General features: G+C 40.5%; 3 protein-coding genes and 1 long non-coding RNA gene across 14 annotated transcripts in view; 2 read left to right on the top strand and 2 right to left on the bottom strand.

Annotated features, from left to right (window-relative positions):
- ptpn20 (protein tyrosine phosphatase non-receptor type 20) overlaps nt 1-11202 on the bottom strand; it is a 27068-nt gene extending 15866 nt beyond the window's left edge. The window contains exons 1-22 of one of the 3 annotated variants that reach the window (XR_004335932.1): nt 10929-11170; nt 8308-8455; nt 7956-8119; nt 6683-6748; nt 6405-6584; nt 6182-6257; nt 5588-5668; nt 5340-5415; nt 4542-4695; nt 3987-4058; nt 3603-3777; nt 3124-3259; nt 2885-3023; nt 2630-2782; nt 2309-2494; nt 2045-2207; nt 1670-1934; nt 1490-1569; nt 882-959; nt 649-756; nt 383-499; nt 22-230 (exon numbers count right to left, since the gene is read on the bottom strand). Coding sequence is in view for 1 of the 3 variants with exons in the window: in XM_032541612.1 (XP_032397503.1) it covers nt 22-230; nt 383-499; nt 649-756; nt 882-959; nt 1490-1569; nt 1670-1934; nt 2045-2207; nt 2309-2494; nt 2630-2782; nt 2885-3023; nt 3124-3259; nt 3603-3777; nt 3987-4058; nt 4542-4695; nt 5340-5415; nt 5588-5668; nt 6182-6257; nt 6405-6584; nt 6683-6748; nt 7956-8119; nt 8308-8431 (2802 nt within the window). In the remaining 2 variants the exon portion in view is untranslated. Of the gene's footprint in view, nt 1-21; nt 231-382; nt 500-648; nt 757-881; nt 960-1489; nt 1570-1669; nt 1935-2044; nt 2208-2308; nt 2495-2629; nt 2783-2884; nt 3024-3123; nt 3260-3602; nt 3778-3986; nt 4059-4541; nt 4696-5339; nt 5416-5587; nt 5669-6181; nt 6258-6404; nt 6585-6682; nt 6749-7955; nt 8120-8307; nt 8456-10928; nt 11171-11191 lie in introns of those variants that run through there. The other 2 variants (XM_032541612.1, XM_032541613.1) reach the window with 2 other exon arrangements.
- Nucleotides 1-22916, top strand: part of LOC116705435 (uncharacterized) — a 31027-nt gene extending 8111 nt beyond the window's left edge. Inside the window, exon 2 of the long non-coding RNA XR_004335935.1 lies at nt 21109-22916. This is a non-coding gene — a long non-coding RNA (uncharacterized LOC116705435). The remainder of the gene's footprint in view (nt 1-21108) is intronic.
- Nucleotides 11200-21068, top strand: mapk8a (mitogen-activated protein kinase 8a). Of its 5 annotated transcripts, none has more exons than XM_032541625.1 (12): nt 11201-11441; nt 15425-15591; nt 15845-15974; nt 16139-16197; nt 16334-16472; nt 17398-17563; nt 17856-17927; nt 18575-18757; nt 18876-19000; nt 19136-19199; nt 20221-20298; nt 20821-21067. In XM_032541625.1, exons 1-12 carry the CDS (start codon nt 11406-11408, stop codon nt 20835-20837), a joined length of 1236 nt encoding a protein of 411 aa, XP_032397516.1. In that variant the 5' UTR covers nt 11201-11405; the 3' UTR covers nt 20838-21067. The 5 variants fall into 5 exon arrangements, 4 of the variants coding, with proteins under 4 accessions (XP_032397516.1, XP_032397513.1, XP_032397514.1 ...); XM_032541622.1 differs by having other exon boundaries at nt 11202-11441; nt 20826-21068; XM_032541623.1 differs by lacking the exon at nt 17856-17927 and adding an exon at nt 18306-18377 and having other exon boundaries at nt 11202-11441; nt 20826-21068.
- The window catches only part of arhgap22a (Rho GTPase activating protein 22a), a 14039-nt gene continuing 8655 nt past the window's right edge, over nt 22317-27700 (bottom strand). For all 5 annotated transcript variants that reach the window (XM_032541616.1, XM_032541615.1, XM_032541619.1 and 2 more), the window contains 7 exons: nt 25900-26028; nt 25540-25750; nt 25305-25437; nt 25150-25223; nt 24780-24901; nt 23616-24627; nt 22317-23537 (listed from right to left, as the gene is read on the bottom strand). In XM_032541616.1, coding sequence (XP_032397507.1) covers nt 23318-23537; nt 23616-24627; nt 24780-24901; nt 25150-25223; nt 25305-25437; nt 25540-25750; nt 25900-26028 — 1901 coding nt within the window. In that variant the 3' untranslated portion in view covers nt 22317-23317. The remainder of the gene's footprint in view (nt 23538-23615; nt 24628-24779; nt 24902-25149; nt 25224-25304; nt 25438-25539; nt 25751-25899; nt 26029-27700) is intronic.

Here is a 27700-nt window from a genome sequence, read left to right on the forward strand (position 1 = left end):
ACAAAGTCACTTATCTCTAACCTGGGCATCATGGATTCGCACAACAGGAATGTGAAGCCTCCTGCTCTGTTTTGGGGTTGCCATGTTGGACAGACTGATGGCATCCTCCAGTTCCTCCACGACAGGACGGTACTCTGTGCCACTCAGTGTGGTCTGTGACCCAAAGCTTCTCTCCAATGCCAAACCGAGAGTACTTTGACTTAAGGAACTCTTACTGTCCTTCAGATGGTCTGATAGGAAAACAACCAGGTGGGATAAAGGACCTCAGTAAAATATAGGTTATATCTAGTGTCACTACTGTACAATGATTTATGAATATTCCATAACTGTATGAACTTTTCAGACTCTGCATGCAGAGAAGAAAGCATTGATCAGATCTTACATTTAGGTTGGGACACAATAAGCTCCACCTCTTCAGGGCTGCTCTGTAAGATGGCAGCAGCGTCATTAAATGTCACTCCTTCCAAACTAGTCTTGTTTAGGGAGATAAGACGTCCACCTGGAAAAATCAACTAATCATTACAAAATCCTTGTATATTATATTATATTCACATCCAGCCCAATATGCAGCCTAGTGTTATTCCTAGTGATGTTAAGTTGTAAGCCACAAATCTATGTTTCCAAGTTCCCTTTATTGGTGCTTCATACCAGGTTTGATTCGTCCATCTTTGTCTGCGGGCCCGTCCGGCACAATGGAAGCAATGAAGATCCCAAGGTCAAGTTTACCTGTATTGTCCTCGCCCACTATCACAAAGCCTGAAACAGGATCGGAGAGAAGTAAAGACAAAAGTCTCCAGTTAAACAAACTGATACGTGGTACTCTGCTGTCTGCTCATTCATTTTACATCAAGTTCACTGCTAGGCTGCCTTAATAAACTCACCAAAGCCCAGTTTGGGATCTTTCTTCAGGGACACACAGACTATCTCTCTCTCTGGTGGGGTCCTGGTTGGTGTATCAACTGCAAGTCACAGGTTTTAAATGGGCCACTGTAATGTGCTTTTATATTTTAAATACCTGATTATCATGTTCAGGATCCCAGGGACGGGTTGAACATCTAGCAAAGGGTTAGCTCACAAAAAAAACAGACACATTGACACCTAAGGGTAATTGTGGAATAAGACCCAAACACATTATAACTTCTTTACAGTGTTAAGCAATGAGACACCTAAATATAATCATACCGCTAGGTGACAAATGAAAGAAAAAGCTTCCATAAATGGGAAGAGAAACAAAACAAATACAGATGCAGAGTATGAAAATGTTAATCATATTAGGGCCTTCACAGTCAAGATCTTAACCCAACTAAACACCTATGGGAGATTGTTGAGCAACATGTTAGACAGTGCTCTCTACCACAACCATCAATACCAGTAGAGGATTGAAGCTGCTCAAGAGGCTCATGGGGGCCATACACCTTAATGAAGATGCCTAATGTTGATTTTCCTTTAACCTGTCTATATGGTTTTAACAAAAAATAGACATTTTTACCTCGTATAGAGGAAAAGGCTTCAGAGTCCTGCTTCTGTAGCGAGACACTGGACATCATTCTGGGAATCGACTCTGGAGTGCTACAACACATGTGCACAGTTGCATTAAAAAGTTGTATGATTTTTACAAAGACAATATTTCTGTAAGAAGAATATTGTTTGTTATAATCATAAGGGCTACCTCCAACACTGTCGCTCTTTCATGTCTCTGAGGTCTCCTGTTTCAGAGAGCTCCTTGTTCAGCTCTCTGCTCATCTCCCTCCTCATCTCCCTCTGCTGGCGCAGCCTCGCCTCCAGCTTGGCAGTCAGGTTGTCACAGGACTTGGAGAGAGAGTCTGGTTGACCAGATGTCAAACCTATGTGGTGCAGCATGCCCTCTGAGCAGGACATCTGCTTTAGGTCCAAGTTACGACACCGGTAGACAGACAGGTTCTCCATGTTTTCATCTAGAGAAACAGAGGTGTTATTTATTCTTTGTAATTCTTGGCTATAATGTGCATTGGTATTGTCAAAGTCAAAAACAATTCTCTCTACACAATCAGTCAAATTTACACACCTGGTATTATGGTGTGGTTAAGTTGACGGGACGACATCTCGCTATGGAACTTGTGCTGTGCTGAGCAGAGGTTCAGAAGGTACTGTGCTATTTTTGAGGTTTCTGTTATAAAACTGTGCTTTTTCCCGCTGGGCCCACCACACTCTATAATGAGTTTACGACGCTGAAAGACAGACGGAAGAAGTCATTATACATTTACTTTGAGCTTTGTAACAAAATGAGCTGTACAAAGTATTATCTTATATAGCGAAATCTCATTTTTACCCCAGTGGATATGGTGTCGGTTTCCCTCCAGAGGAAGCGCCTGATGACAGTCCGGAGGTGGTTCTTTATCTCGTACACAATGATTCCTTTGGCACAGACTCCCAAAACCAACTCTCCCACCACTGTTCTTTTCTCTCTCCCCACACGGTGGAACATAAGCCCATACTCCGGCAACTGCTGGACAATCTAAATGGTACATATTTTTTTTACATGCATTGCATTTTGAATTTTAGCCCTATATTTTAACAATCCTTTAGACTTAAAGAAAACTAGTAGTTGTAAACAACTTATTAATTTAGAATCATGCAAGTTGAAATATACCTTTAAGTACTCTGTTTCTGCCTCTTCGGGCAGAAGCTGGGCATGACTAGCATGTAGTCTTGGCAACTCTTCCTTGACATTGGGCAGGGCCAGCTTCTCCAGCATCCGCTTGGACACATAATGCTCTGGCTGATAGTAATTCTTACCATACAGCTAAAAAGACACACAAAAGAACAACATGTGCTGCTGTAACACTGAAAGATAATGCTGTTATTTAAAGATATAGGGTGAACGTTTTTCTTTTATCCGCTGTACCTCTGGCATGTAATCCCCAAACTCAGCCTGCAGAGCAAGAGCAGCCAGAAACAAGCCTGTCTCCTCGTTACAGTAAAGCCTGTCCTCCAAGAGATCCTTACGCAGCTGTAAATAGTACTGGTGACGAGTCAGTCTGTGCCTAGGAGGCAGGACAAAAGATAAAGTAATAATAATTTTAAACCATGTATTTCTATTAATGGCTTTTCTACATAACAGTAAAACGCCAATACTGTACTTACAAAATGAAGGACATATCATCAACAAAAAATTTGATTCGAAGAAACACCAAAAAGGAGAAAATCTGCCCTTTTTTCCAACTATCGGGCGCAATTTTGGAGATTTTTGTTTCATGGTCCAAGAAGAAATATTCATCATCTGCAGAATAACAGAGAAGGGCCACTTTGACTTCATACTGAAACAACAAAACAGGTATAAAGATCTAATATATGTATGACAATATATAATATATACTAAATTCAACCTTTTTTAAATTCTTTTTGTTTTTTAAGTAAAAAATAAAAAATATTATCTGAGAGTTACCCCTCATGTCATTATGTATGTATATATGTATATATATATATATATATATATATATACATATATACATATATACATTCTATAGTGCAGTTATTACATTTTGAATTTCTATTTGAAATGTTGCAATGTGATGCACAAACAGTGCAGTCCAGATAGGTCCTACATAATATGTCACTCTTACCATCTATAAAGGCAAGACCAAAGTAGAAGTGTTCCACCAAGTTTGCGTGAGCCACCACCATGTCAAACACATCTCTTGCTTTGGACTTAGTGTCACAGCGAACCACCACGTACTGTCCGTTAGGCAGCACTACTGTCACTTCTCTCTGAGACGAACACGAACGACCCTTTCTGGACTGTGGTGGACACGCACACAGACACACTTGGACATCAAAAAAACTGACAAACACACTCACATGCATGCATAAATACTGTACATGCAAGTATGCAAACAGGCATAGTTCAGCATGCAAAGAAAAGACAAAATTCAAATAGTGTGAAAAAACAGCAATTTACATCAATATAGATAAGAAGCAGAGGAGATAAAGAGAAATAATACATTTACCACAATAGATCCTGGAAGCTCAAGAACAATGTGTTGTTCGTCTTGCATTCTGACAAACTCAGGACCCAAAGCCTGACAAAACACACATTTATAATATGAAGTATTTAAGCAGCAACACATCTGACAGCTTCTTCACATACTCTGGTGTCTGCTGAAATATACCATAAGCTGTACTCCACAGTTCACTGTCATTCTTGTTCAACTGATTACTGTATACAAAATAGATAGATAGATCTTTATTGTCATTGTATACGGTACAACAAAATTCTGTTGGAGACATCCTCTCCAAATAGCAGCATAGAGTAAAAAGTTAAAAATATACACAAAGTATATATATATATATATAGATACACATACACCAGCACATTCTCACCAAAGCACATCTCGCACATACACATTCATCTACACATACACATTCATTCCATGTTCTCAATAAATAGCTAAAAAAAACTGCTTGTACAGATCAACAACATACACTTTTAGTTTAAGGTCTACAAAACCATTTTCCTTGAATTTATGTAACTGAACAAACATTTTAAAAATGCATTCATTTACCTTAGCTTTCCTCTGGCTCAGACTGAGCGAGGACTCGCTAAAGGTGATGGAAGGACTGTGAGATCTGCCCGATGTCTTGGGAGAGATGTCGTGTTGGGGGCTCCTACCAAGCCAACTGCAGTTGCTGTCCCTGTGACGGACCCCACGAGGGAGTCTGAGGAGAGAGAGAGGGATGGAGCAAGGACACATTGTGTAATAGTTGTGCAGACAAGTTTGAAAACTCAAACTCTGAGACAATGTCATGTCCCCTTAAAGTCAATACAGACAATGAAGGAGCAAAAAACGAGAAGCAGATGGATTTATTTATCTTGACATGCACACGCAAATAGCACTAATAGTTGAAGAATCTTTATCTAACTACAATAATAATGGTGATCATTGGCATGTATGCATACACAGTAGGTGATTTGGTTCTGTATTATAGATCCAAGATGAAACTGAGAGAAGGGAGGGACTCAGAGAAAAAGTCGCAATTAAGAATACATTTGCTACTTTATCACCACGGACAGCGTCATAGATTGATCAATACAAAGCACAATTAGGATACTGATATTTTTGAGCCATGATCAATCCTATAGATTTGTAATTTGCACAAACCTCAATCAGATCGGGGATCAATGAGTCATGCAGATAAGACTAGCATATTCAACTAAACAGCCGCTCTGCCCCAGCACTCTCTCTGCTAATAAGGGATGGAGAGGGGGATGGCAGGTTAACAAGGGGCAGGCATTTTGCTAACATAGGGGATGGCATCCCCCCTCATATGGTCTACTGTGTAAGCAAGCATATTGTACATACCGGTCTAAAGAAGATTGGTACAACGGTGTGGGAGAACTCCTTGGTCTTTGTCTCCAAGGTCTCTGAGGTAAACTCCCTAGAAAACGAGACATAAAACGATCACTTGCATTGTCAAAACAGCCACCTTCCTGCTGAAACACAATAAAGAAAAGTCAGGGATTAAAATGTTGCATTTTATAAAGGATGACATCTGCATACCAGAATTAGGGAATATTGTTAAGTGAACACAAGACACTTGTTTTCAGTACCTGACTTTGAGTCAGAGTCCGTTGAGTATCTTCTCCCTTCACCACTGCCTTCGCTGAAGTCTGAAAGTGGCCCTCTCTTTCCTGTCAACCAGGTAAGAGATGAGAGATGACAGCATTGGTTAATTCCTGTCCGTCTCTGCACTCCCAGGAGACACTAAGATGTTTTTACAGAACTGAGGCGGAGGATTTAGCCTGCAAGCATCCACACTCTGTATCTGATTATTGGCTCTCCCAGGAGCCTAATCCCGGGCTTGCTTTAGGATTAAGATTTTAATCCTGTTGACCTGTATGCCGTTTTGAATTAAAAGAGCAATGACTCAAACTAAATTCTGCAAATATGTAGGATCAAAGTTCAAATTGATTTATGATGTTAAAGGAATAGATGCAATAAGGCATACTACTAACTGATGTACAGTTAAGCAATCAAAGATCTGCTTGTTTGTCAAAAACCCTTATTTAAGAAAATTCTGTGTCATGCTTATGTTCAGTAAAATTGTATCTCTGCTTTGTCCTCTTTTTAACATGATGCTTTGGATGTTACTTGTACAACGGGATCAATAAAACTCAGGTTTGTAAAGACCTTAACATGCTCACCATGAAGTCTCTCTCTGATCATCTGACTCCTGCCACTCAAAGGGACATGACTGTCTGGCAGAGAGCCTTGGTCCCCCTGAAGGAAAAGAAATTGCTATTATTCATAATAATTTAAATTTTTTTGCAGATTGTGCTTTTAAATTCTGGCACATACACAATGGCTTCCAAATAAGCTTGAATGCTTACAGACAGGAACATACTGTAGGTAGATAACTAGACTCACTGATTCGTGAAAAACCTCCTCAACCAACTGTCTGATGACTTGGGCGGGTGGCGGCAAGATGGTGGCTTTATGCTGAAATTCGCAGCCCTCCAGGATGGAGATAAGATTCACCCTTCGGTGGGCCAGGTCCTCACACATGCTGAGCAGGAGGCTGTTTAGATGGTCACTCAACTGGACTGGCTGAGAGGAATGACAGTGGAAATTAATTATAATACTTGAGGTTTGGGACTGTGATGGGACTGCATTAAAAACGACAGCTTTGAATGAACGGCTCCTACCTGATTTTGAGGTAGGTGAAAATCAACCGACCAGTAGAGAGTCATACCCAGTGAATACACCTGCATCTGTGCAACAAAATGAATTGGTTTATAAAAAAATACAGGTTGGACATAGCGCTAGAATTACCAACTAGTTCTAAGGTAAACTTTTACATACATGTATTTAAGCTTAATGATGCTTTATGATGTTTTTTTAGATAATATTTTATGTTCAACTTTTGCACTAAAGTTAAAATCCTAAAATGAGCACCAATCATTATCATTATCATTACATATGAACAGAAATGATTTATGTGTGATTTTAGATTTAAAGTGCAGGACTAGGGCACCCAGATAGCTCAGTTGGTAGTGCGGGTGCCCATGTATAGAGGTTTACTCCTCGATGCAGCCGGCCCGGGTTCGAATCCGGCCTGCGGCCGTTTGCTGCATGTCACTCCCCCTCTCTCTCCCCCTTCACAAAACTTCACCTGTCCTGTCCATTAAAGGCCTAAAAATGCCCAAAAAATAATCTTAAAAAAAAAAAAAAAAAAGTGCAGGACTATGTTGACACATATGTACATATATATGACACATATATCTTGTGGTCAAGCAGGAGAACTATAAATTAAATATTATCCAACAAATGGATGGGGAATTTATATAATAGACCCGGCAGGGACATTACAATTAAATTATGATGAAAAAATTGATTAATAATTTGTCCCTTAACTTTTTCTCTTAAATAGTTTACATAGGGTGTCTCAAAAGCTATAGACAAAGAATAATAATAATTTAAAAATGCCTGTTTGAAATGCCCATCTGTCAAGTAAAAGGCAACAGTGGTTCTGATTTCTATAAATAGCTGATAAGACATGTTGTTTTATCTTATGTAGGGGTAACATTTCCTGCAGCTTTCACACATAAAATGCTAACCTATCTCTGAGTTGTATTAATAGGACATATTGTGATTAAGAATATGAGAGGCAGATTACTTGAAGGTGTGTGTAAGACCAGCATGCACGTTTAATAACTTCCCTGTATGTAAAAACATTCTAATTATTTTATGTAGTAATTCCTTTAGTCTTTTCTACCCAAAGTTCATAAATTAGGGCTTTAAAGAACAGAATACAAAGCAGCGGTTCATTTGCTCAGCCACTAGATGGAGTGCTTACACCTCAGTCGTCCTTCAACTCCTGACATCCTGAGATGTTACACTCCAAGGAAAAACACAGAGCAGAGTGTAAAAGTTACTATTATAAGTTACTAAGATAAGTATGAGGATGAATGCACTGACCCTCTCTATGGCAGGTTTGGTTGAGCTGGCACGGCCCTGCAGCATCTCTGGAGCGGTGAAGGTGGATACTTCATCTGATAGGCCACAATTCTTAAATGCTAATGTACCAGTGGCTGACAGCAGCAAGGAGGTGGGGCTTATAATAGTATACATATTGTTCTGACCTGCATAGAAAGTAGGAAGTCCATAACATATATGATGCTGCTAATACAGTTCTACTGTAAAGTCAAACTGAAATACTGCAAGTTATATTCAAATGGTTATTACATTGCATTGCAAAAACATAATGGAATGGTCATAGCATTGATGGATGTGCAACAACAATGAGAGGTAGTTATCTAAAATGCTTTACCCTTATAAGAGACATCCACTAAAGACTCTGCAGTGGCCAGCAGCAGGGACCAGACCTCCTCCTCCAGCAGAGGTCCCCCTCGTGCCTCCAGTACTTCAGCTAATGTGACAAATGTGCTGCTCATCCTGCACACATTCCAAGTACACACCTGAGGATGTACGCATACAGAGTACACATACATACATATGAAACACACTTGTAGAAACCCAACACATCACGTGTGAGAGCTTTTGCTACAGGTCATATTTCACATTTCATTTGGCTTTGGCTTTGTTTACAAATCAAACATCTACAGCTGAATATGTTATTTGTCTTAAACACTCAACTGAAAACAACAACAATGGAAACTCTGTATTAGGCCAGCTTGCTATCCACTTAATTATTCTCCAATTACCTATGCTACGCATCTTTACTTCAACTCTTGGCCACAACTCTGTTTGAGGGTATTACTGTTGTTTAATCTGTCAACAGTATTTTGTCATCAGAGACAGTTATGATAGATAGATCTGAGAAAAAGACAGTTCTTTGTCTGGACACTAATCATGTTATCTAACTTCATAAGTCTCACTGCCTCTCGCTCTCTCTGTCCCTACCATTTCCTAATAGGCTTTCTTCTGCCCAGAGGGAGCTGTGCTTCTGGGACCAAAGCAACTGTGTCATGATCCTGTGTTAGTTTGATGTCACATACAGGGTTGGTATTACCACAACTAATTACAGTTGAGAATATGGAGGAAAAAACAAACCTGACCTGTCAGAAAGGGGATGCTTGGAACATCATTAATTTTGTTGCTCTGCATCAGTTATATAACATGTATAATACAACACATTAGTTTGACTATATAAATGTAGGTCTTTCTTTGCTTTTCAGTCTGATTTAATATTGTAAATATAATTTATATTAAAACACATTAGATGAGGTAGATACATTAAAATGTAACCAATCACACACAAAAAGATCAATGAATTCTCCAATTTTCTCCAAAGATTGCATGTTGTTGCAAATCTGGGCAAATTAAAACACCCAATCAAGACTTGTCTTGTAATTGCCATCATTTTGGAAAATTACAGTAAAGGCTAACATGAACATTTTAATTAGTAGCTGTCTCAAAGGGCAGAACTAATTGCAACTCATTGATGTTTAAAAAGTCAGCGAAAACTGATTTGCTGTTTTCATCCAACTGTATTTTCTCAATTACCAAAAAACCCGAACCAGGTTGTTCCTGATGTGTAGCCAAGGCTGTGAGACCCAGCCATCAATTTTTTTATTCCACCGGATCCATTTTTCTATTTATCTGTTCCTGTAAATGTTTCAAAGCAGTAATACAATAAGCTACGCACAGTCAACCATGTATATACATGGTGTAATGAACAAAGCAAAATGCTTCCAATGATACAAACTCAACCTTATTACTTTAAGCCTGATTATCCTGCCCTTAAACAGAATTTATCCTTGGATTTTGACAAAGAGATTATCGACTGAATATGAGGAAAGTCCAACAAGAAAAAACACAGATGCAGTGAGGTTATAAGGTTTCCTAAAATGCACAAGGCAATTTAAATCATTACCATCATCATCATCATTATATATAAAAAGTCCTACTGGATCACTGCCCGCTGGTGTGTTATGATGTAGGAAGGGATCGAAGAAGAAAGTAGGAACCCTGCCAGATGCACCCACCCATCCACTCTAGAGCAAAACTTTTGCAGCTGTACTCCCTCAAAGTGGTCTGTCTACAGGTGTAAAGCTATTGTTGTGAAAACAGTAGCTTTGGGACACATACACACACACACAAACACACACACACACACACACACTCACTCACAGGAACTGTACTGTGCATATGACAACATGGCTTGTACCTACACCTGTTAATTGGCTCTCCTGCCCTCGCTCACCATAACATCAAACGTTCACATCCTATTGCAGCACTTGCATTCCCTAAATCAGCACCCTTAAAAATTGATAATTAACATTAAAAATGTCTCACGCAATTGCAGGATGTTCTTTTGTTGTCGAGAACCAACTTTAGTTTAGTATAGATAATCTGACACCATGTCCAGTTTACACTTCAGTTGCCACACCTTTTCTTTCCTGGATGTAAACGCATCTTTATTCTCCTATCCAGCCATGGTTATATACAAACCACCTTAGTGCTCAATTAAGCAGACCACCACATGATGCAGACACAGACAAGAGGAGAAGCTTTACTGTATCCTTGGTATTTTGGGACAATATGCTTCTTCAGAATCTACGTCTCTTACAGCCACAGTAGAGAGTGACAACACATTCCCACGTTTATGGACCATGACAAAGTGTGGTAGTATAGCTACAGTGCAGTTTACGTAGCTACATGATAGGCAGCCTCTTACAAACAACACATTTCCCCAAGATGACTTTTGTCGTCACAGGCCTGAAGGCTGTAGGCTACTATGCATTACTCTTAAAGGTAAATCTCATTACAGTCCTGTGAATGTCTAGCTATCGTTAGTGTCTTTACCTTTCATCTGAAAAATCTGAACAAATGTCGGCTCATGAAGACACCCACCTCAATTAACCAAACTGTCAAACAGCCCTATAGAAAGGACGATGATAAAGAATAGGTCAGTGGTAGAAACATTACCTTGTACCATATGTAACCTATGTCAGCGGTCTGATCCTTTGTATTATCTTCAGTGCTCCCACCACGGATCCAAAATAATCCTTGTGATCATCGCATTGCTGTTTTGACGTTCTCTCAGTAAAGGCTGCTCCGCTCCGGCAGGTAATTCATCAATGACATTATGGTGCCCCATTCATTTGCTCTAATTGCCACCAGCACCAGTCTGACGATCTGAAACTTTTTACTGTAATTTGGGCTATTGTTAGCTTCTCGCCTTTAAACACTTAATTGGATTAGCCTCGCGGTTTGACAGCGACAGGACAGCCACCAATAGCGGGTGGCGTGGAATCAGCTACACCGATTTAACTAATCCGTCGGACGCCCAAAGGTGCGGTGGATCCCCGGCAGTAGGTGCGCTACAGAGAAACCTGGGAAGGACGAACGACCTCGGCCAAACGAGTGGATTGTAGCGTGCAGCTGTAGGGCTGCTCCCCCACAATGATCATAACACTGCGGGCTCTCTTCGAACAAGGGGTAAGAAACCGTAGTAGCCTTGTCTTGCTGCGGGAGTCGGTGCTGGGACGTTTACATGCCGCTTCCCTTCTGCGCGCTGCTTGTCTCTGCAGGCCCCGGGGTATCTGCGCAGGGACAAGGATAAATAACAACCATCCAGGGCTGTCAGGTGGGTGCAGGGGGAAAGCACTCAGCGCTAAGTTAACGTAATTTTACCTATGTCCTTTTTCAGTCATATGCCTTTGCAGAGCATGGCTCCGTGAATACCTCCGGTGTTGTAGCGTAGCGTAGCCTACTGATGCATGAACTCTAGATGGTACCCTAACTACTATGCTATGGATTTCTGCAGAGCCTCTGCATGTCATCGTTAACAAATGATCTCACAGTTTAAAGATGCTCCACGGGCTAAAAGGAGATGCTCGCTAAATATTGTTCTGATGACAATGATCATGCAAATAATCAGTTCATTTATATGTAGGCTATGATCACTGCAGCGTCACTGTTTACTCTGGAAACAGACATAGGCTTTACAGTAGGCTAATAGACCCATTGGAACCAGACTAAAAACTAACTAACTAACTAACTAACTCACTCACTCACTAACTCACTCACTCACTCACTCACTCACTCACTCACTCACTAACACTAACGAACTTATAAAAATAAAATAAAAACATGCATATATTAATGTTATTGGAAGCCTAGTCAATGTTTTTCTTTTTCTTTTGACTACTCTGTAAATCACAACTAGGTGAAAATGGCATTTTGTCCGTTTACCAAATGATCCTAATTGAAGTAGACCTGTTTTTTAACTAACACCACTGATGAAAGAAATCCCTAACATTGATAACTTAGATATAGTTGTCTGTTAGTCTGCATACAGAATTTAAATAAAAGGCATTTAAACAGCCACTAGCCTTATTGATCTAAATAGTCCTACAGTATGAAAAAAAAGAAAGAAAGAAGGAAAAAAAGAATAAAAATCTTACACATAAATTTCAAATGTATCCATATGGGCCCAGACTATTTAGCTTGGAACTGGTTGCCTGTGTTTCACTATAGGGCCTACCCTTAATGTGGACATTGGACAGTCCTTCCATTTATCCATATGAAGGATTTTGCAGCAAGGACATTTCGTGGGGAAATGGCCATCAGTTTCCAATTCATTTAGTTACAGAAAAAAATGTGAATGACTTTTTGACCTGTGTGCTCAGTGATCCATAATCCACACAACCTGCACTCCCTCTCAGCAATTCTCTTTATTGCCACAAAACATGTACAATATTTTACAAAACAAATAAAACATTTTATGAAATATTTATAAATCAAACAAATAAAGCCACATGAATACTCTTCATTTGGAGATGCTTATTTCAGTTATGCAACATAACTTGTTATGTTGGACATTTGGCCGACATCTCAATATCTATCATGCAGTAGTCTAGGGTCTATATTTTCAGCGAGGCCTCCACAATACATTTACTGCTGACATAATGGCATACAATAACATCTAATTTATTATGTTTTAAACGGAAGTGGGCCAACACAAGTTTGCGTATCTAGATACATAAATAAACAGAGAGAACGGCGGAAGGAAGCTTTCTTTAACTGTCTATGGAAGAAAGGAAGAAAGAATCATAGACAGCGGAAAGAATGGATGGAGGAGCTGGTGGGTGTGTCTCTTCTGGATGAGTGACGTACTGCTGGGACGCATGCCCCGTGCGCACTGCGCGTCCTGGCCTGTCGGTAGTAGCCAGATGGAAACGTAGGCAACTGCATTCGGTGAGGTCATGTATTTGTAAGCCACACAACGGAATAAATCATCCTTCATTGGTGGCATAAACAAATAGTCCGGAACATTTCGTCGCTGATCGGACCGAAGGGGGATCGATAGTTTCATTTGATGACAGAGGTAAGATGAGGATTCGCACCTCTGCTCCTGGACGTGCTTATTGTTTGGCCGTGGGGGAGGGTCGTATATGTGCATGCTGCTTAACCGATACGTTGTTAAAGGGTGTTAAATTATAGCTTCAATTAGACTATTACTTACCCCAAATACTCCCTTTCGTGTCGTTACTATGCGATACGTCTGTACACGGTGTATATATTGAGACAGCAGCTAACGCTATCACCACCGACTGCGCACTAGTGTTTCATAAACGGGCCCTGTCATATCACATCACGATATGGCTGTCATTATCGCTGCAAAAATGTCTTCTTGTGCACCGTCCAATTTATTCAGGCTGCTTCGCTTTTAGCTTGCATGGCTCTTTTCTGCAGTCTTACAGTCCTTTACCTGCCAGCTACCTGTGTCGTCGTCAAGACGAAGGGGGGTCGTGTGGCCAAGGTTAACACGCATATGAGGATAATATGAGACAGAATATATATTAGGCCTATCCATAAAGTAGTTTATAATAAATATGTTTATGGCCGAGATTGTCCTTGTTTTTCTTCATCTGATGATGAGTGATGCAAAGAGGGAGAACATGAGATGATATTCCACCTATGGAAATATATAATGATACATTAGGCTGTTTGTAATTAGTTATGTGTGTGCTACTAGTTTTAATGTGGGTTTGTGTGATGTTATAGACAAGACAGATGCACAATAGCAGTTAATATTGTGTTGTTTGTGAACACAGCATGTGCATTTTTGTGAGAATGTTGGTTATTTGTAGTAAAATTGTTAACCAGCATTGTCAGGATCTGAATTGTCCTTTAAGTATGTGCCCGGGAAGCCATTCATTAAATCATTAATATGATGCAGCTTGTTTAGAGAAAACAGTCGTTAAGTCATTAGAGGGCAGTGTGCTCTAGGAATGACCTCGCTATATTTCTGCTTTTGCAGGATACACAAGGCACCTACAGTAGATGTATTACAGCTTCCTTCCTTCAAATCCATCCATGAGGTCCAGACCTCTTATGTGCTGCTGCTGAGACTACTGATGTGGCTGCTGCATTCCTTGTAAATACTGCAGCTGACACATAACTGCAATCTAATAGGGTGCCATTGATTTCATAGGTATTTGTCAATGCACCATGTAGTTGTAAGCATCAATATTAGTTATTTCACAGCATGGTCAGTACTATGAACACTTTGGGTGTGTGACTAAATAGGAATGCAGCGGATCAAGTCAGCCTGTGATTCCATTACTGACTTGACCTGACCATAACTATCCTCATAGTCATTATTATTACAGTTATGACCTTACCACAGAGGAATTGATAACATACCACCGACAGTACTTCACACCAACTGCAATGTCATTCAAGTCTTCGTAACTCAGAGAAGCAAAATTGTCTTCCTGTCTGAAATATAGAAAGAGGCGGCATGTCTATTTTCATGTTGTGAAGGAGGCGGATGTTATGTATGTATGTCTTTGTGACGTAGGAGGAACAGAAGGAGAGCTGACTCATTTTATTCTGGCATTTATAACCCTCATATGGACTGTGTCGGCAGAGTTAGGGAGTTAGTATGTTGCTTGTATAAGAATTGAAGAAAGGGAAAGGAATCCCTTTTTCCTTTTTTCAGGGACATGTGTACACTCATAGGCGTCTCTGCGTTGTGTATTATCTGGGCTCACAGCCGCATGGTGCAACTTGACCCAGTTGACATGTGTCTGTGTAAGACCCGCTTGTAGAACTAGGCTTGAGTCCTGGGCTGGGGTCCAAACTCAGAAGGAATTATCACCAAGCTTGGTTTTCCAGTGTGACAGAGCCACTCTTGAGAGTCATGTTTCATATGATGTAGAAGACCTCCCCGTAGTCTGCTGTTCTGCCACCCCTGCTGTGCTGATGATATAAAATCTCAGTTGCTGAGGTAAGGAGCCGCAGCACTCGCCTCAAGTGTGAAATTCAGCAGTGTCTTTTCTCCCTTCTAATCAGGTTTCTTGGGAGCAGGGATTTTCATTTGACTTAAACAAATTTGGCTGGTCTGCTGGTATCTGTGGTGTAATCCTGGCACTACAAAATATTTGATCGCTTGCCTGTTCTTGTGTACACAGAGGACATTTTTGGATGCACAGAAAACAGTAATCGAAGATTTCGCCATGAACAAAAACAAGAGAGAAAGAGAGTTCTACAGCCTTGATGTTGGGGATTCGACTTTCACAGTACTGAAGCGATACCAGAATCTAAGACCCATCGGCTCAGGAGCACAGGGAATTGTCTGGTGAGTGTTGCAACAACTAACAGTAACAGCTTCTTGCTGATATATGGGTCACTGTTTACAATACGTCACCGGAACAAATAAATTCATTCATGAGAACCAAAATATTTCACTTAATGTTGCCTCAAGAAATCACAATATGAATCTGTAAAACTGTAAATTGTTCTCATAGAACTCCATAACCTGTAATGTCTACTACCTATAACACTACATTATTGACAATTTTTTGAAATTGTTGACTAACCTTGTTCCTCAGCTCTGCTTACGACCAAATCCTAGACCGAAATGTTGCCATCAAGAAGCTGAGTCGGCCGTTTCAAAATCAAACCCATGCCAAGAGGGCGTACAGAGAGCTAGTCCTAATGAAATGCGTCAATCACAAAAATGTAAGTATGCAAATATATTCAGCCGTGTAGCCAGTGGGAGACGTGATATTTTTTTACGCTAATAGAATTTTATGCTCAAATGTGTGTAACCCAATGTGTGCTATAATGTGATGTGTAAATGACATGACAACATCAATTTGATTCATCTCATTTTATACCCACAGATCATTGGCCTTCTAAATGTATTTACACCACAAAAATCATTAGAAGAGTTCCAAGATGTGTAAGTAATTATATGTTTATAAGTGTGGATGTACTTTGTTTTAGAGCAGATAGTATGTATTGTTCATAAAATTGCCTTTCATATGTTTGCTAAAATGCTTCTCAACCACTTGTGTAAACCATTTCTGCTTCATCAGATACTTGGTGATGGAGCTGATGGATGCCAACTTGTGCCAGGTCATTCAGATGGAGCTGGACCATGAGAGACTGTCCTATCTCCTCTATCAGACGTTGTGTGGTATCAAACACCTCCATGCTGCAGGCATAATTCACAGGGTGAGCATCAGCGTGTAAGCGCAAACGGTCAACACTCACACTATGAGAGAATGAATATAGTCTTTCAATTACCAACAAAACTTTCCTGAAGACATATTGTAAAATATAAAACATTTCTTTAGAAAAAACAATGTTAAAAACCTTTTATGAATTAATTTCTTAATGAAATGTCACAACAAACACTGTACTTCTAGCACAGTACAGACTTCTGGCCTCCATTTGAAAAAGGGCAGTTGAATATATCCTATTCCCATATGGATCAATAATAAGCAGGTGTAAAGTGTGTACGTGCACTGTAATTTACAATTGCACCTCATCGTGAAGCATTAGAAACATGCAGCCAGGTGTGCATCTCACGGCAAATGATATTACCGTATGGCAATAACTCTATTTGCTGATAGTAGTAACTTCAAAAATATATAAGGTAAAAAGCCTTTTAAAAGGCTGTTACATCTTCAACAAAACATTCCTAGTTAGAATGAAGGAGCAGCAAACCTGAAAAAAACATTCAATAATGTAAAATGCCACTATTTGATTGATCTGGAAACTGTAAACTTTAAATGCATTTGCTACTAGCAAGCAAAACGCTTCAATAAGCAATTTGTACTGCAGAGAACCATGACATAGACAAAAAGTAATCTTTAGGAAATAGCTGCAGCAGGAGCTGGAGCCTCACGCTATCAGCTGGATTTCAGTCATGGTGGATAGTGTAGTTCAGACAATACTAAGATCACAAAAAAACATCTTTGTTTGAAAAATGCTGATGTTCAAGATGGTGTAATGTAGGGTCCATTTTGTCTTAGAATGGTGTTAGACGTTGTTTTCCCTCCATGCACATTACATTAGCTTTTAACTACATTTTTAGCTATTCATCTGCATTTTATCTGAAAAAAAATGACAATTTGGTGTATGTGTTCCCCTGTAGGACCTCAAGCCCAGTAACATAGTTGTCAAGTCAGATTGTACACTGAAGATTTTGGACTTTGGCTTGGCTCGGACGGCTGCCACAGGCCTCCTGATGACACCGTATGTTGTTACACGCTACTACAGAGCACCAGAGGTTATCCTGGGCATGGGCTACCAAGCCAATGGTTAGTGATTATCTATGTATCTGACACTCAATCAATCTTCAGTTTTGAGCCGTGTTGATTTTAAATGTTACACTGTAGTGCACCATGAACTATTTTTTTTGTAAGATCTATTATAACTCATATACAGGGACCGGAAGATACATCTTACTGTTAAGCTGCATGGTGCTACTGCACATAATGGAACATTGTTGAAAGAAAATGCTCACTAACTGGCCCCTATGTGTAACTAACCTGTTGTCATGCATTTCTCTCACCTCTTATTGGCTTTGTTAACCGTGTTCCACTACACTAGTGGACATATGGTCTGTGGGCTGCATACTGGCGGAAATGGTTCGCCATAAAATCCTCTTCCCAGGAAGGGACTGTATCCTTGGGTCTTTTTAAATTCTTCCTCATGCTGTCAACAGTCTTTGTAAAGTGTTTGTGCTTCGTGCTGTGCAGACTGTCAGATCTTTCCCTGGCCAATCTTAGCTTCAATACAGTATTTTGTGGCAGAATATGGGGACTTTTCAATATAACCCAGTGTAACATGCCTTGTTAGAAGCATTCTGGCTGTCATGGGCTGTAAACATTTTATCTGCTCAACACTGCATTGCTCTTTCTCATTTATCTGTCTGATTCTGCATGTTCTTTGTTTCCATCCCACCACTGCCATTCTGCTTGCATTCGGTCACCTTGTTTTTTCATGCTCACCATTTTGTTTGCATGTCCACCTCCCTGTCATCTAAACGTCCACCTCCAGTGGACGTATGGTCAGTGGGCTGCATAGTGGCCGAGATGATCAAGGGAAGCGTGTTATTCCCCGGCACTGATCGTATCCTTCCCCATCATTGATTGATCACTGTGTCCTTACTTCCTTCTGTGTAAAGCGATCCAACACCAACCTCAGAGTTTCCCTCTGTCACTTTGCTTTCCACCTGACAAACATGACCTCCATCATTGGTGTGTTACTGTGTGTGTGTGTGTGTGTGGGAGTGAATAGTGTGTTTTTCCTTAACGTTTACACTTCAGACATCGACCAGTGGAACAAGGTAATTGAGCAGCTAGGCACTCCATCTCAGGATTTTCTCATGAAGCTAAACCAGTCAGTAAGAACATACGTAGAGAACAGGCCACGCTATGCTGGATACAGCTTTGAGAAACTCTTCCCAGATGTGCTCTTCCCTGCCGACTCTGACCACAATAAACTGAAAGGTAGTGTTTTTTCATGTGTTATCATATCATGACATAAATCCTTCATCATATACATTTGTAGACTTGATTAAGTGATTACTAGCAGAACATCTTATACATTTGTTGTTTCTCCCCTCAGCAAGCCAAGCAAGAGATCTCTTGTCCAAGATGTTAGTGATTGATGCCTCCAAGCGCATTTCTGTAGATGAGGCCCTGCAACACCCCTATATTAATGTTTGGTACGACCCAGCTGAAGTGGAAGCGGTAAGTGGATCGCTGATCGGCGCGCATGATACTTAAATGGGTCACTTGAGATTTGAATTACTTCACTTTTAAATGGAAAGTTGGCATTGCTCTTGTATCACCAATGTGCCATTTAAGCCATTTTCTCTTTCTCAGCCACCTCCAAAGATCTTAGAGAAACAGCTGGATGAGAGGGAGCATACCGTGGAAGAGTGGAAAGGTTAGACTGCATACTAAGATTCTTAGCTTACACTTAGCTTCAGTGTATTATTTACCTTCTGGCTTCTGAGATAGCACAGGATTTTCCTAATGGGTATCATTCAGTAATGTTCAAATTAAGTAGTCTAATAAATTGATTTTCTTTCAAAAAATGTCTGGGTAGGGGGGGACCTCGAGCTCACCCAGTAAGAGCATGTGCCCCATGTAGGCAGAGTTCTTTGCAGCGGCCTGTGTTTGAATCCGACCTGCGGCCCTTTGCTGCTGACATCCCCCATCTCTCCCACCTGTCCTGTCTATCCACTATCAAATAAAGGGAAAAGCCCAAACAAATTATCTTTATATATATATATTTAAAAAAAAAAAACTATTTGGATATCTGCTTTGTTTTATCACTTCAAAAAATGACAAGTTATCGGTTAACAGTCAATGCAGATTTCCGGTTTTAAGTTCAATTTTGTGTAAATCAGATGTCTTTACAATGAAATAGAAATGGTCACCTGGTCAGATTCTATGACTAGCAGTTCACCAGTGGTGACATGATTAATTTCTATTCACGGAAAGCACAAAAATAAACCATGTCTAAAGAAATCCATTGGGACAGCCAGTGAATGTTTAGATATGCAGTCAGCTGGTCACAGACATTGTTGCCTGAGGAGCTCTGTATCTTCACTACAGTTGCCAGAGCGTGCGTTGGGTGAGCTGAAATCCCCCTTAAAGCCTCTCAGTTAGTGTTTTCCACTATGGGGAAGCTGATTTTGTGAAGCATGGAAAGACTTCAGATTGTGTGTAAATATCACTTTCAGTTGTGTAGCAGGATGAGCTCATCCTAACCCCTGCCAGGTGAAAATTACCCCTCACTCATTTTTAGAAGAGTCACACCAGCACAGCCTGTCCAAGTTAGAAACATGATGCCGTTTGGACTGCAAAGTATGCAATAGCATACACTGTGACTGTACACACATCAATGATTTCTCTCTGTCTCTCCTGCCCCATTTAACCTTCTCTTGTTGTTTCATTTGTAGTGCTTATTTATAAGGAAGTGAGTGAATGGGAGGAGTGGACAAGAAATGGTGTGATAAGAGGCCAGCCACCTCCTTTAGGTGAGTAATCATTATAACTTTGGGTGATAAGAAGAGATGGGAATAATGAACAAATTAATCAATAGAGGCACATGATGCATATTTATCAGAAGCTTGAAGTTTTTTTTCACAGGTTTGTGACACTCTCAGTTGTTACGAATAAATAATGCAAAAACACTTTATTTTATACGAAGTTCACTGAGTACTTCAAATATGCACAGTACTAACCTACAGTAGGTTAAATCTGGGATACATTAGGTTAAAAACGTTATATCTTTTTTCCAACAGAATTTCAATATTTCAACAGTGTTACGTCAATAATAAGAGATTTTGGCCATAAAGTTGAATTATTTCTAAAGCTGAAATAAAAAGCTAGAATATTTTAGTTAAAAAAATTGTAATATTTCCAGAATAAACTACACGACTTTTGACCTGCAAATGAGCAAATTAGTGCTTCTTGGGAATTTAAAGTTTAAGGCACTGTTCACATCTGCATTGCAGTATCCTGAATGAAACCTATGCGTTGACGTGGGTTTTTCGCAGCACAGGTGCAGCAGTGATTGAAAGCCCCCCTCAGCCCAGGTCCTCCTCCTCTTCGGCCAACGATGTCTCGTCCATGTCCACAGAGCCCACTGACCCCAGCAGTGACCCCACCATGACCTCTGAAACAGACAGCAGCTTGGACAGCCACACCTCTCTGGGTGCACTGGCCTGCTGCAGATAACGCACATATACACACACACACACACACACACACACACACACACACACACACACACACACACACACACAGCCAAGTTATGATTGGTTCAAACTTCAGCACACACACAGAGCAAACCCTTCCTCATCAGTGTGTGTGTGGTGTGGGATGGGAGAGGATTTAGGCCAATGGAAGTTCTCATGTTAGTTTGTAGAGCTGCGCTTTTAATGTACAGTTTGTTATTATTTCCCCTCCCCCTATACTGCTGTAAATGATTGTGGTCGGAAATTGTATTATTATTACTGTATTTTTGCTGCAAAGAATCAGAGTATGTTTTGATGTGAATCTGTGATGTATGTTATGAAAGAGAGGGATTTGAGTGTACTTTACTACATTGCGGTTTTTTAGCTATTGCTACACAGTTGAATACCAAGCTGTTGGCACTGCAATATTATGTTAAGTATATTTTTAATTGTTCATTGGCATTTTTTTTATTGTTTTTGGGACATTTGAATGAATCTATAACCAATTCTCTTTTTAACAGTAGACTTTAGCGCACTTCATCTTGGATCCAATTGCAAATGAATGATTTTATTTTGATATTGTTCCTCATCTTTCTTGTAGAAAGCATCCTTTGGTGTATCCAAGTTAACTTATTTCTTAGTATTATGTCACCTCTGATTGTGTGCATCTCGACAAGCAGTCAAATGGTTTATTGCCCTGACACTGAATTTCTTTTTTACTATAGCACACTGTTAACTGACTGTATTTGAACTTGTTTAGTTATTTAGATGTAATTTGTAAGCGATTGTCTGTTGGATGAGCAAACACAGGGTGAATGTAAGTAAATAGAAATGTGGTATAGTGAGGAGCCAGTGATTACTGTTAGCGCTGTAACAATTTAATATGGGCCACTCCACTGGCTAGAATGAGTTCTGTATTTGGGGATTGTCACCAGGGACTAAGTCTCAATTAGTCACTTTACCCTTTTGACTGGTTCTTTCAGGCGTTTTTCACAGCTGTCTGATATTTAAAAAAATTTAATTTAAGTGCCCTTACTCAGTTAAGTGATTTTCAGTCCTCTCTGTTGTAGATGCTCCTCTCTTCTGTGGTGCATCTTTCTGAGTTCTACCTCACACAAGCACACACTCACTCAAACACATTTCTTTAAAGATACAGTTTGTATATCATGGCACACATAATTCAAAAGAAATGTGAAAAAAGATCAATTTTCTTTTCTGTATTTGCATTATTTATTTATTTCAAGCTTGGAGATGTCTATGGTATGTAATGTACATTTCATTCAGAAGTACTATTTATATGCATTTTGTTTTATTTTTTTGTTTTCTGTGCAATATAATTCATAGATTAATATAGTCAGTCATTGATCTGTACATTTTACTGTAGATGTATGTGTGTTTTCTGAGAGTCAGGAAACTTGCCATGGTAATCTTGGATGTAGTTGATTGCTCAAATTCCCAAAATGTTCCTTTGCTCTTTTTAATGGTTGGGCACTCCAGGCAGTAACCCCTAGCATCAGCTCCCAGAATGCACTTTGGGGATTGTGACGCATGCCCTGACCTGTTCTGGGCCACATCTCAACTAACTGTTGTGGCCTTCTCATATTTTTCTGTCATTTTCCTCTTCTCCATCTCCTCAAAAATAGAAAAGATAGAATAGACCACGCATGAGTTTTTTCTGGTTTTAGTGCAGGTATATTTAGAGGAAAGACAGGCAAGCCATTCAGCACTACTGGGATAATGCTGCAGTTTTCTGATGGTTTGGCTAATATGACAGCAGAGTTAAACTGTTGTGGTGTGTTTTGCTCAGCCCAGTTGTGTGACGTTTAGCCTTTAGATCTGAAAATGCCTCACTAACAGACGATTATATACATCAGAAACTGTCTTCAACTCCAGCAAATAAAAGATTTAAATTTTAATGTGTCTTTCTTTTACTGTCAAGCTAAAATTTCTTTCAAAAACATGAGTTCTAAGGTGAAATGAACAGGGTGTGTATGGGAAGACTGAACCTCATGTAATCAATACGGCTTTTTCTGTCTTCTTACAAAGGAATTTAGTCAAGAAATAGTCAGCTACATGGCCTATGGTGTATAATATTAAGGAATTTTGTGGAATGGTAAAATGCTTTCTTGGTCCAGAGGAGTTCTTGTTTGGCACCGGCACTAGTCAGTGTAGGCACAAGACGGCTGTACTAAAGAGGACACGATGGCAAGTAGTACCGCACAAGAGGTATTTGGTCTTCAAAGCTTTGGGGCTGACTGGTCTTCCCAGTAATCAAGCTCCTCTTCTGATGGACCAGATGAAGGCAGGTTGGTCTGGTCTAGTTGGTCCGTGATGCTCCTGTGGTCAGATCTCCAAGGGTTTTGAAGAACTCTTCCATCTCTTTCTGGAGGAGAACATTTCTATTTTCTGCGTCTTGATGTGCCCTCTCCGAGTTCCTGAGTCGGATCTCCAGCATGTATAACTTCTTCTTCTCCTGGTCCAGCTCCTCCTCAAGGCGGTTTACCTGGGACTGGTACTTAGAACAGGACTCCTCCAACCTAAAACAAGAGAAGAAAAAGTAAGAATTACAACTCATGCTGATTTGAGTTGGTTGACAGGAAATTGCTCATTCTTACTTGCGAATGCTGGCTTCATAGCTAGTCCTCTGTTTCTTCAGCTCTTGCTTGACCTCAGTCAGCATGTTGGTGAGACCTTCATCTGTTCCTGTGAGATCATCCTCAGTACCACTTGCACTGTGATCCAGAGTACTTGCACTGTCTCTCACGTCTGTGGGTCTCTCTTGACCCTGCCCCAATTTCCTTGTCTTATTGCTTTCCTGTGGCTCGGCCAACGAGATCTCAAAGGACGTCCAGATAGAGGAAGTGTCAGCAGGCAGGCTTAGACTGGAGGGGGCAACATTGTCATAGGCAGACAGTCTGTGGGACTGGTGGAGGGCTCTGTAAGACAAGGGCGTTTGAGAGGAGTCTTCATCAGAGTCTCTCTGTGTGTCCTTGAGTGGAAGAGTTGTCTCTTTAAGGGAGAGCGTTGAATCCTTCAGGGTAGGGTCTTTAAGTCTTTCACCGGATGAGATTGTGCGCCTATGAGCTCGGAGGGACGAAAGGCCATTCATCAGCCAGTTGCTCCCACCAGCTGCTGACACATCCCCCGCTGAGCCCCCTATTTTACCCCTCTGCCCCCCAGATGCTGCACCGCCTTTGAGAGAGCACCTCCAGGAGGGCAGGGCTTTGGACTGTTTACTGGGGCTTATAGCTACTTCACTTCCACCTTTTCCTTCAGCTTTGCTATCTGCGTTTCCATCAACTTTCTCTTCTGTCTTACTTTTGCCCTTCCCTTCAATCTGACCATCCGCACCCTTCTCCAATGTTGTAGTAAGGCTTGGTGCAGTTGGCTTACTGTTTGTACAAGTGGTGAAAGATTGGGGTTCCTCTGTAGGAGTTTTGGAGCCTGTGCCGGAGGAAGGTGGCGGTGCAGTGGCTTCTTGTGAGAGCCATTCCACTTTGCACCGTTGGATAAGACTCTGCTGTTGCTGTGGGGGAATCTTGGCCTCAGTTTCCGGCTCCTCCCGTTGGTAAAGTTGGGTGTGTTCACTGATTAGCACAGTCATGAGGTGCTGCACCTGTGAACTTCCTGTTTATAATGACAAACACACATACTGTACACTTAAGTATACACCTGCTTGAAATGTTCCATTGCATTGTTGTACGTATTGACAGGAAAGCAAGTTTGTGTCACAAATTGTGCAGCAGGTTAATATACAGTATGTTGACATTGTCACCCACCCTCCATCATGGTAACTGGATCCTCCACTCTAGGCCGAAGGATATTGGGTCCAAACACAGTGGCCAGATTCTGAACACTCATCTTATTGTCATTGGAGTGAGATTGAACCACATCCAGAAACCTGAGCAGAAAGAAGATGCAAATGGCAGACAGTACATGCAATTATTCACATCCAGAGTCAATCAATTTGACGTTACTTCCCCTGATGACTAGGACGTGGGTGTAACGAATGTTGTTTCTCTTGTATGACAGGCTGACAAATCCTCAATCATCAAACAGTGAATGGGACATAGCATCAACAATAAAAACCCTCACAGTCACATCAGTTAGCTCAACATCTACTGACAGCAGACAGTAGTGTTCACTTACTTGCAGATGTATGTAAGGAGGTTGTAGTTGACCTGAGGAAGGGATTTCACCTGTTTGCCTAGCTCTATGATACCCTTAAAGAAAAGTAAGATATGTTAATTGCCAAGTCAAGTTGGGAAATATAATTTTACAGTGTTCTGCATATATGTAATTACCATTGTTTTGTCCTTGGTAAGAAGCTGAGCACAAGAGAGAAACTGTGTGTATTTGGAGAATGGGATTATGGGCTCTGGCAGCTCCCGAATGTACAGCTTTAGCAGTGATGCCACTGTGTGGACATCTGTGGTACTGTAAGAGACAGTGAATGGACATACAGTGAATAATACTATCCAGCATAGGTTATAGCTTGGCATTCTGCTATAGATAAAATGCCTGCTCTTATTGTGTCACCTGTCAAACACTGGCTTCTCGCCACGGTCAAAGGCATCTTGCAGCTCTCGAACATGATTGGTCTGTCCAGGGGCCCTGAAAAGGCCCTCCTCCTTGAGCCCATGTTCACGTATGAAACACACACACTGTTCAACCAGCACTGGGACTAAGAGCTGAGGGCCACACTGGGCCTCGTACAACATTGTCTCCTCGAGGTGCTGTCCAAAGACACCTGCAGCCACACATAAAATGAACACCAATCAGGTCATTAATAGCTCAGAATTTTTCCTAGAAGTTTAAGTCCCATATTCACAGCATTCATAACTGAATTTGCTTAAACAGTTCTGTATATGGACATTTGTGTTTATGGGTATGCTGTACCTCCTCCAAGTGGAGCCCATATGACTCTCCGTATGGCTCTGACCCAGTCCTCCATGTCACTCTGAGAGTTGGCCATCAGCAAGAAGGATTCGTGGCTTATGCCTGTTCGATCCTTTTCTCCAGCTCCCCCTGAAGACACATACATTGCATTACTTTCTCAATCAATAGGACAAAATAATTAAAACATCTCAAAGCCACTGTGCTTCAAATATGTGGAATCATACACAGAACAGATACCTTTTATAAGTACTTTTCTGATCACATAAATTGTATAATCTGAAAAAGTCAGTTGTATTGTAGCAACTGAATATATCAGCATTCCCAATAACCTTCCAGCACCCCCTTTAAAGGACAAATATAGACAGAGAAGCCATGCAGCGCTGCCTCCCTGCCTCTCCTTCCTCTGGCTGCACACAGGTTGATCCCTCGCAGTTTGACATTTCAGTTTGACATTTTAGTTTCTTTCCGTTTAGCTATGATTACATTATGTGAAATTCTCTTCCTTTATCTGACTTTTCAATTGGTTGATTTTGAAGAGGTGGGAACACTACTCTGTTACAGATGGAGATGACAGAGTCAAAGCTGCTATTCATGAAATGTTCTTACATTTTTTACGGATGAAAACCTTCTAACAAGCACAATCCAAAAGAGATTTTTAGAAGTGTTTTTGTAGGGGTTCCTTTGTAGGCTGTATATCAGTACCTGCATTCTTCACTAAGCCCTGCACTGTGGTGCATGGTGTGTTGTGTGTGAGAGAAATGACCCAGAAAGAGTAATGTTCCCTCCGGACACCAGGAACTGCACCATGTCTCATTTGTCTTTCTGTCCAGGACCTTTTCCTCGGTGTCTTTTCACACTGTTGTTTCACTAACACACTTTATCTACTTGCCAACCATTTTCTAAAGCACATCATTGTGTTTTGGATTTCTGAATGGGTTTTTCTTAACTTATAGGCAGCCAGTGGTCTCCGTTCAGTTGTACATAAATTGGCTTGCAGAGAGATAAAACCAGAATGAGCATCATATCTTCAATCAAATCAAAGTTGATTTTCAAGTCTGTGAGGTGGGGGGTTCACATGTATGTCAAAAAACACAACTGTATGCATTAATCAACAATTCTAAAAAGTTCTGTATTTAAAAAGTTAAAAAAAGAAATCATTATTAAATTGCCAGTTGCAGTATTGCAAAAACCTTTAAAATGTGCTACCTGAAGAATTAATACAGTATTGACTCAGGTAGCCACCCTGTCCTGCCATAGTAAATTAGTTGAACCATTTTAACACTGAAATAGTCCTTTATGTGAAGACGCACACACACGCATGCACAAACACAGAGAAGCCACATACATAATTAAAAACACTAACTGCAGAAGTCAAACCAGGCAACACAGAAAACCAGAGAGGGAGATAAATACAACACCTTCCAGCAGTTCAATCTGCTTTGAAATGTACTTCAATACAGTGGTGTTACAGTATTTCCACAATACATCCTCCAAGCCTTTCTAGCTGAAAAAATGTACTACTACCATCATTAATGAGAACCTCATTCTCAGGATGAACTGTCAAAGTGTTAGTCAACCTGCTGCAGTAATGGCCCATGTTAAACCAGTACCGATGAGCAGTGGCAGCCGTCAAGAAGAAGCTTGCAGCTGAATCTCTGCTGATATGGCCGAGGTCATTCCAAGTCATTCCAAGAGCGCCATCCCATCACAGCCGATGCAAACTGACTCATATTTATTTTTCTCTTTCTTTCTTTCTTTCCTACTTTCTTTCTTTCTTTCTTTCTTTCTTTCTTTCTTTCTT

Source organism: Etheostoma spectabile, chromosome 17 (genome assembly GCF_008692095.1).
Source record: "Etheostoma spectabile isolate EspeVRDwgs_2016 chromosome 17, UIUC_Espe_1.0, whole genome shotgun sequence".
NCBI lineage: Eukaryota > Metazoa > Chordata > Actinopteri > Perciformes > Percidae > Etheostoma > Etheostoma spectabile.